Source organism: Otolemur garnettii, unplaced genomic scaffold (assembly GCF_000181295.1).
Source record: "Otolemur garnettii isolate 467f Iridium unplaced genomic scaffold, OtoGar3 scaffold00026, whole genome shotgun sequence".
Classification (NCBI taxonomy): Eukaryota; Metazoa; Chordata; class Mammalia; order Primates; family Galagidae; genus Otolemur; species Otolemur garnettii.
This window is the reverse complement of record NW_003852421.1, coordinates 13,911,858-13,921,711: the sequence shown is the minus strand read 5'-3', so window position 1 is coordinate 13,921,711 and position 9,854 is coordinate 13,911,858. Positions and strand designations below refer to the sequence as shown.

At 40.2% G+C, this 9,854-nt stretch overlaps 1 protein-coding gene across 2 annotated transcripts in view; it reads left to right on the top strand.

Moving 5' to 3' along the window:
- The window catches only part of NUP153 (nucleoporin 153), an 86,616-nt gene that overhangs the window by 6,899 nt on the left and 69,863 nt on the right, over positions 1-9,854 (top strand). For both annotated transcript variants that reach the window (XM_023512295.1, XM_003788324.3), the window contains exon 2: positions 7,967-8,192. In XM_023512295.1, the coding sequence (XP_023368063.1) occupies positions 7,967-8,192 (226 nt within the window). The remainder of the gene's footprint in view (positions 1-7,966; positions 8,193-9,854) is intronic.

The window sequence follows — 9,854 nt, the reverse complement described above, 5'->3', positions numbered from 1 at the left end:
CCACCTTAGGTGTATGTGGCTGGCGCCTTAGCCGCTTGAGCCACAGGCGCCAAGCCGGTTTTTAATTCTTTAACTTGCAAAATATTTTAACTGGTTAGAGGCCTTGGACTAGATGTATATAGGGTAAGCTTAACTTTTGAGTAACTTAAAACTTACAAAGTACAACAATTCATAGATTTGGAGGTTAAACTAAGATTATGGAAACTAGATTTAGTATAGTGCATTAGGATTTAAAGACTTTATGACATTTTTCCCTCCTGCCTCAGCCTCCCAAGTAACTGGGATGCAGGAACATGCCACTACACATAGCTAATTATTATTTTTTTTTGTAGAGACAGGGTCTCACTGTATTGCCTGGGTGATCCTCCCAACTGCCCAGAGTGCTAGGAGTAATAGGCCTGAGCCATTGGACCTTTGCTCTGTCTGCCTAGCAATTTTTTGTTGCAGTTGTCATTGTTGTTTAGCTGGCTCAGGCCAGGTTTGAACCCGCTAGTCTCAGTGCATGTTGGCTGGCACCATAACCACTGTGCTACGGGTTCTGAGCCAGCCTAGCAATTTTTTAAAAATTCTTAAGCAGGGTGGCCCCTATAGTTCAAGTGGCTAAGACGCCAGCCATATACACCAGAGCTGGCAGGTTTGACCCAGCGCAGGCTTGCCAAACAATGACATCTACAACCAAAAAATAGCCTGTGTTGTGGCGGGTGCCTGTAGTTCCAGCTACTCGGGAGGCTGAGGCAAGAGAATCACTTAAGCCCAGCAGTTGGAGGTTGCTTTGAGCTGTACCCAGAGCATTAGCTTCAGGCTCTGTCTCAACAAAAAAAGAAAAAAATTCTTAAGCAGGCCCCAATGGCTCATGCCTATAATCCTAGCACTTTGGAGCAGGTGGATTGCCTGAGCTCAGTAGTTCAAGACCAGCCTGAGCAAGAGTGAGACCCCATCTCTAAAAAGAATAGCTGGCGTTATGGCAGGCACCTATAGTCCTAGGTATTCTGGAGGCTGAGGCAAGAGAATCATTTGAGCCTGAGAGTTTGAGGTTGATGTGAGTTATAATGCCATGGCACTCAGTCCCAGGGCAACTGAGTGAAATCACTCTGCCTCAGTAAAAAAAAAAAAAATTTCTTTCATCTAATAGTTAGCTATTTACTATAGCCTAATAGTATGTGGAAGGCTTTGTAACAATGGAAAAAAATTGACTCAAAGGTAGGCTTTTATGTTTTCTTCTGATGGATTTTCAGATAATAGCTTGTTGTATTTGGGATAAAAAATGAGATAATCATTGAAATAGGTGGCCTTGGCTAGACGCCTGTGGCTCAAGCGGCTAAGGCACCAGCCACATACACCTAAGGTGGTGGGTTCGAATCCAGCCCCGGCCCGCCAAACAACAATAATGGCTGCAACCAAAAAATAGCTGGGCGTTGTGGTGGGCGCCTGTGGTCCCAGCTACTTGGGAGGCTGAGGCAGGAGACTCGCTTGAGCCCAGGAGTTGAAGGTTGCTGTGAGCAGTGAAGCCATGGCACTCTACCCAGGGTGACAGCTTGAGGCTCTGTCTCAAAAAATAAAAAAAGAAATTGGTGGCTTTTAAGATAAAATTTTACCTTATATGTTAGTTAAGCTTATATCTGAGTTAGGTTTACCAAAGCCTTAATTGGAATAATTGTACAGTGGTTCTCAAACATTAATTTGCATAAGAATCACCTTAAGTGCTTGTTAAATTTGCCTTTTTAATGATCTCACTGCTGGATGAGGGCTATACTGTTTTATATTTACTGGATATATAATCTCTAGACCAAAAGATTATGCAGATTCTCACACATGTGCATGCACACATGAATCAAAGGGAATTTTGAATGGTTTAAAGTTACTTTAAGATTTATTAGATTTTTGCATTAATTGATAAGTTTACCAGAAGTTTGGATCTAATATTCCAAGGGTACACCTATGTGTGGGTCGTTGCACCTTTTTGTTCCCTCAGTATGTGATAACTTCTCCAGAAGAAATTTGTATGGCCTATCCTTCACTTTTTAAATCTTTGCTTACATAATGGGATACATATCCCATTTTGCTTCCCAGCTTTATTTTTGTTCATAGCACTGAATCACCATATTATCTTCAGGTGTTACGTATTATATTTACTTGGTTATTTGTCTGTCTCTCTAACCTAGAATATAAGCTCCAAGAGAGCAAGAACTTGTTCAGTGCTACCTCCTTAGTATTTGATGCCTGCCATGTAGTATACAATCAATAATGTTGGGCAGCGCCTGTGGCTCAGTCGGTAAGGCACCGGCCCCATATACTGAGGGTGGCGGGTTCAAACCCGCCCCGGCCAAACCACAACAAAAAGTAGCCGGGGGGTGCCTGTAGTCCCAGGTACTTGAGAGGCTGAGTTAAGAGAATCGCCTAAGCCTAGGAGTTAGTTGGAGGTTGCTGTGAGCTGTGTGACACCACGGCACTCTACCGAGGGTGACAAAGTGAGACTCTATCTCTTTAAAACAAACAAACAAACAAAAAGAATAGCAGTGTCTGCCTTTACCTCCATTGTCTGTCTTTACCTCTATGAGTTAGTATAGATTCTCGAATATTTACCAGAATAAAGCACCTTTTCTAGTTCATTTATGTACTTCACAGAGGTAAAAGGTTGGGTGTAATTGTGGGTAATATGGATGCTTTCCCAAGTATGGTTGGAATGCCTGTTTCGCTGTTGACAAAGAAGATGAATCTGATACATAGAAAAGAAATTAATAACATGTACTCATATTAGTAGTTAGGATGCTAACATGAAACAGCAGTTCTGAGATATTTCTTTTTTTTTTTTATTTTTAAGACAGCGGCTCACTATGTCACCCTTGGTAGGGTGCTGTGGTGTCACAGCTCACAGCAACCTCCCAACTCTTGGGCCTAAGTGAGTCTCTTGCCTCAGCCTCCCAAGCAGCTGGGACTACAGGTGCCGGCCATGACACCTGCCTATTTTTTGGTTGCAGTTGTCGTTGTTTAGCTGGCCTGGGCCAGGCTGGGTATATAGCTGGTGCCCTACTCACTGAGCTACAGGCACTGAGCCTGAAATACTTAATTTAATTTAATTTTTTTGAGACAGAGTCTTACTTTGTCACTCTGGGTAGAGTCCATGGTGTCATAGATTACAGCAACCTCAAACTCCTGGGCTCAAGTGATTCTCTTGCCTCAGCCTCCTAAGTAGCTGGGACTACAGGCACTTACCACAATGCTTGGCTATTTTGTTTTAGAGATGGAGTCTTGTTCTTGCTCAGGCTGGTCTCAAACCAGTGAGCTCAGGCAGTCCACCCACCTTGGCCTCGCAGAGTGCTAGGATTACAGGTGTGAGCCACTGTGCCCTCAACTGAAATATTTTAAAGTGAGGGTCTGGGCAACAGATTGAGACCCTGTCTGTAAGAAAATTAATAAAATCACTAGGGAGACATAATCTGATTGTTCACAGCATTGAGTAGGAAACTATCAAGAGGTAAAAGACCCTGCCTAGAAAATAGATTTGGGGAAATATCTCTGTGACTGGCGACTTCTTGTAAGAGTTTTGAAGTACTAACTGAGAAAGAGTGAAAGGAATTAGGAAGGAAAATAGATTCCTTCTGGAAGAAAAGGTTTCTTTGACCTTTCTACCAAAGAAGGTCCAATATAACCCACGTATCTTTTTAATACTTGAGAGAAGAGTTCTTCCTTCAGGTCTTTACAGGAATGGGACATACTAGCTTTCTGTATGGATCTGAAAGAATATTTACAATTTGAAAAACAAAAAAAGCAAAACAGAAAACCAGAGGGGATAATTGAGGTTCTGTGAGTAAAGGTACACTGACAAGGGAGTTTCCTGCCTACTTCTCAGGCTTTAGCAGTAAACATAACTGCCGCAGTTATAACTTTATGGAAGGTTCCTGCAGAAGACATTCTCTGCCTCTCCAGGTCTTGGGATAGTTACTCCCTTATATGTACCAACGGTGCCCTGCACTTCTTATGTAAGGGCAGTTTGTCAAACAAGAAGGTAATTATAATCTTCCCAAGGCCTGTACAGGAGCATCAGTTCTGGGAGAGCAGGCACCAGCTCTGCATAGTACATAGATTAGTGGTGCATGGGTTTAATTTATCTACAGGGGCACTGCTCAACTGACATCTTAATGCCACATACATACAGGGGCAAGATAGTTGGGAGGTGAGAGAGGAAGATCACATGAGCCCAGGAGTTTGAAGTTAGTCTGGGTAACATTGCAAGATAACTTTCTCTAAGAAAGATGTATTCTGGGACAAGTTTCTAAAAAAAAAAAAAAAAAAAGTCAATAATTCCAGCAATAAATTTACTTGATCTAACAGTTTAAATTTAAGTAGTTATCATTTTTGTTGCCCCACTAATATCCCTTCCTCCCAAAATAACTTGTGGAGCTAAGAACCAAGGGTAACTTACCATTCTCTGGAAGAATAAACACCTCAAAGCCAACTAAATGAAAAGACACAGAAATGTAGCAGAAGAAAGAGCTTAGAAAAATCAACAACAAAAAATAGCATTAAAATTTTTTTTTCCAGCATTAAGTTCTTAAAAATATTGCCTGTGGCCTAAAGGCAAAGTCTATACTTTGATAAATAATCATAAATAGGAAATTTAAATTCGAGAGTCATTTAACCTACAAAGGTATATTTGGTACTGAAGCGCAGAGATGTTTGTTCGTTCATAGTGTTCCAGGTCACTTTTATAATCTACGTTTCTTTTGATCTTCATGCTGTCACTCCCTGTGCTTCTAGGAATGCCTCTGTCTTGTTGTAATTTTCTTGTACTGAGCTGCTCTGTGCTGAGAGTAGATAATGAGTTGGTTAAATTTTAGTTTAGAAAAGCAAAGGGCTGAAAGCAAAGTTCATGCACTTTAGTGAAATGAGCTTTGTTATATCCATTTTGACTGTTCAGTTTTCTCCAAGATGTCTAATGCTACCACATATATGACCTTTGGTTAAGTGTGGTATCAGTTTTTTTTTTTTTTTTTTTTTTTGAGACGGTCTCACTATATCTCCCTGGGTATGCTCTGGCCTCACAGCTCATAGCAACCTCAAACTCTTGGTCTTAAGTGATTTTCTTGCCTCAGCCTTCCAAGTAGCTGGGACTACAGGTGCCCGCCACAAATGCCTGCCTGTTTTTTGTTGCAGTTGTCTTTGTGTTTAACTGGCTCGGGCCAGGTTCAAACCCGCCAGCTTTGGTGTACGTGGCTGGCGCCATAACCACTGTACTATGGGCATCCAGCCTGTGGTAACTTTTCTGTTTGTTTGTTTGTTTTAAAGAGACCAGAGTCTCATTTTGTTGCCCTTGGTAGAGTGCCGTAGTGTCACAGCTCACAGCAACCTCCAGCTCTTGGGCTTAGACGATTCTCTTGCCTCAGCCTCCCAAGTAGCTGGGACTACAGGTGCCTGCCACAATGTCCGGCTATTTTTTTGTTGCAGTTTGGCCGGGGCTAGTTTTGAACCTGCCACCCTCGGTATGTGGAGCTGTCGCCCTACTCACTGAGCCATAGGTGCCACCTGTGGTATCAGTTTTAAGTTGTTCTCTTCTTGCCTTAGATGGGTAGGGAATCTCAAAATTCTGATACTTTCAGTAGTTAAACACCTTAGGAGATTGACAAGAAACTTTTTCTGTCTACATTAAATTCTTTTTTTTTTTTTTGAGACAGAGTCTCACTTTGTTGCCCTCAGTAGAGCTCCAGTGCCATGGCATCACAGCTTACAGCAACCTCAAACTCTTGGGCTTAAGTGGTTTTCTTGCCTCAGCCTCCCAGGTAGTTGGGACTATAGGTGCCTGTCACAACACCTGGCTGTTTTTAGAAATGAGGGTTTTGCTCTCGCTCAGGCTGGTCTTGAACCCGTGAGTTCAGGCAGTCCACCAGCTCGGCCTCCCAGAATGTGGGGATTTATAAGCATGAGCCACTGCACCCTGCCCTACATTAAATTCTTGCTGTAGTTCTTTAGCCTATAAACTTCCTCAAGAGTGTTTTTATTCTAAAGCCTGTCTTAAACTGTATTATATCTTTTTTTTTTTTGAGACAGAGCCTCAAGCTGTCCCCCTGGGTAGAGTGCTGTGGCATTACAGCTCACAGCAACCTCCAACTCCTGGGCTCAAGCGAGTCTCCTGCCTCTACCTCCCAAGTAGCTGGGACCACAGGCGCCCGCCACAATGCCTGGCTATTTTTTGGTTGCAGCCGTCATTGTTGTTTGGCGGGTCCGGGCTGGGGATTCGAACCCGCCACCTTAGGTGTACGTGGCTGGCGCCTTAGCCGGGTGAGCTATAGGCGCCTAGCCAACTGTATTATATCTTGAAAACACTTTCAAGTTTTTGAAATATAGAAAGGAAATAACTAGTATTATGTGTGTTTTTATAAATATTAAATCTTATGTAAATAGAACAGGTACCTTCTGATATTTTGAAATTAAAAAATACAAAAAACCTTGTAATCTTTTTTCTAAAATACCTAATACTTTGTAACATTAGCATAGAAAAAGGGAAAAGTGAATTTATATTTTTCAGCAGTGAGTATTCTAAAACTGTTGGCTTCATATGTTTGATAGAGAAACCTACCTTATAGATAAGTTGAAAATTTGCTTGGAGAATATATGGAAAAATATCTATCTCCCGGTTGTCACCACATCTTTTCAAACAAGGAAATTGCTATTCAAATGCCTATATCAGACATGACTTCCATGCTTTCTGTTAATAAGATTTATTTTTAGGTCCTTTTAGGCTTGGGTGTCCTTTCAAGGTAGATTTATACATTCTGCTTTGACTTTATTTTTTTGTACCTCTGAGTTGTTTTTTCCCTTCTTTGACTTTTTTTGAGACCCTACTAATGCTGCCTTATGAAAGAAATTGTTGCTTAAAGTGGATTACCTCACCACATTTTGTTTTTGCTGGCTTTTTTCCTTGTTAGTAATTATGTTTCAGTGTTTGTTTTTGTGGTACCTTGTAAATTGAGGCATACTTTCACATTATTTGATTTTCATTATAATTCCTAAGGATAATAATAGAAGGTAGTATTGTTTTTATGTCTAATAAATCAAAGTACAGAGAAGTACTCAAATTTTACCGTAGGTCCTAGCAATCCCAAAACCAATGCTTTTTTTTTTTAATTTTTTTCTTTTTATTTTATTTTTTAATTTTTTTTTGAGGCAGAGTCTCACTTTGTCTCCCCTTGGTGGAGTGCTATGGCGTCGTAGCTCACAGCAATTTTTAGAGAGGGGGGTTTCACTTTTGCTCAGGCTGGTTCAAATTTGAACTTTTGAGTTCAAGTGATTGGCCTGCCTCTGTCTATCAGTGCTAGGATTACAGGTATGAGCCACTGTGCTCAGCCCTCTCATGCTTTTACTCTGTCCTAGATAGTGGTGTTTATACCTTGGATAAGTTACTTAACTTCATTAACTCTTCGTCCATAGAGTGGGAATATTCCGACTTCACAAAGTTGGATTAAACTGAATAATATTTATAAATTGCTTAGAGCTTGAATATGTATAAATTGCTTAAACCCGTGCCTGACATGTAGCCAAACTACAATAACTATTAGTATCTACCTACCTACCTATTTTTGAGATGGAGTCTCACTCTGTTACCCCAGGCTAGAATGCCGTGCGGTTATAGCTCATAGCAACCTCAAACTCTTGGATTAGGAGATCCTCTTTCCTCAGCTTCCCTAGTAGCTGCAACTGTAGGTGCCACAACACTTGGCTAGTTTCTCTGTTTTTTTTTTTTTTTTTAATTTTTTTAATGGAGATAGGATCTCACTATTGCTCAGGGTTGTCTGGAATGCCTGAGCTCAAGCGATTCCACCTGCCTTGATCTCCCAAAGTGGTAGGCCTGTAACTGAATTGTGACAAACTTTGTTGGGAACAGTTATTTTGCTTAGCTGGCTTTCTGTAAATAATTACTTATTTTAAAAAATAAATTTTTAAAAATGTGCAAATTTTTTTCCCCCAATAGGGCATTCTTAGCAGGGTGACGGAATCAGTTAAGAACATTGTGCCAGCATGGCTACAGAGATACTTCAGCAAGAATGAAGATGTATGCAGCTGCTCGAGAGACACAAGCGAGGTTCCACACTGGCCAGAAAATAGAGGAGATGACCATCTGATGTATGTTGATGAGGAGAGCTCCAATATTAATGATGGAAGAATCACTCCTGAGCCAGCAGTCAGTAATACAGAAGGTAAGTAGAATATGGATATTTTGTTATGAATGATAGGTTTTCATGTCTTAATTTTAATATATTAACTGTATTGCTGTGAGCTATAACACTTATTAACTTGCTATGATAAATCTAATTGGGTGGCACATAAATCATATAGGAGGATGATGATAATCAGGTTCAAATTGAATATCTTTTACTTATCAGCTTTTTGTTTATTAAGGAAGTTTAAGAGTATAAGCTCTGATATCAGATTTTAGGTTTGAATTTTCATTACATCAACATTAGTTGTGTGGTTTTGAGCAAGGTATTTAATATATTTTCTCCTTTGTATCTTTATAAGTTTGTAAAAGAATAATTGTGAAGCTCTTAGAATAGGTTCTGGTATGAAGGTAGTAGCACTGTGTAAATATTAACTGTTAAAAATGAAATTGTGGTAATGCCTCTCACAACACATGAATTTGGGTATAATATGTATGTGTAACTGTAATTGCCTCTTTATTCTCCCTGGAGCAAGCTCAACTGGGTCATTCTGTTAATCTTGCAGTTAAGTGACCTTGCATTTTAAAGATTCAAACTTTTTTGGTGTATGCGTACTTGGCAGCATTATTATGGGGCTTATAAGTGAGTGTTAAGTAGATCGAGTGTAAACTGTGAATATGGTGTATTTGGGAATATTACTCTTAGTTCACCTTATATATTCTTTATGCTTTTTAGTGAGATATATTGTACATGCTTACAGTTGGGTATTTTTTAGTATTAGTAGTTACTCCCCTTTCCCCTCTCCCAACTCTTGGCATTCACTAATCTGCTTTCTATATCTGTGGATTTGCTTATCTGGTGATTTAATATAAATGAAATTATAGAATGTATGGTCTTTGTGACTTACAGTGTAAATACAGCTATTTTATGCACTGGGAAATAAAAAAAATTGTAACTTGGCTTTATTACAGTGTTTGCTTTGTTATTGTGGTCCAGAACCAAATCTGCAAGATCTCTGAGGTATGCCTCTCAGTTTGTGTGTTTTTTTTTTTTTTTAAAGATAGTCTTGTTCTGCTTCCTGGACTAGAGTGCAGTGGCATCATCATAGCTCACTGTAGATTCAAATTCAGGGCTCATGATTCTCTGCCTCAGCTCCCGAGTAACTGGAACAGCAGGTGTATGCCTAATATTTTTCTGTTTTTATTGTTGTTATTAGACAATCTCATTCTTACTCAGGCTGGACTTGGGCTCTTGAACTCAAGTGATTCTACTGCTTTGGCTACCCAGAGTGCTAGGGTTACAGATGTGAGTCACTGCACCTGGCCCTCTATAAGTTTTACGGTAGTAGTACTGGGAGGACAAAGAGTATGGCACATTCTTCAAGCAGCACAGTACAATAACAACAGAATTTGTGACCTCTTTCAAGTCTGTTGTCTGCAGCTTTCTGCGTGTGTACCTCATGCGTTAATTAATTTAATGATGGTGAGCTAGCAGGTATCGATATTTCTTCTGTCATGTTGACAAAATGACCAATGAGGAAAACCTTAAATAATGTATCTGTTAAAATTTTTTTTTTTTGAGGCAGAGTTAAGGTGTCACCCTTGGTAGAGTGCTGTGGCATCACAGCTCACAGCAACCTCAAACTCTTGGGCCTAAGTGATTCTCTTGTGTCAGCCTCCCAAGTAGCTGGGACTACAGGTG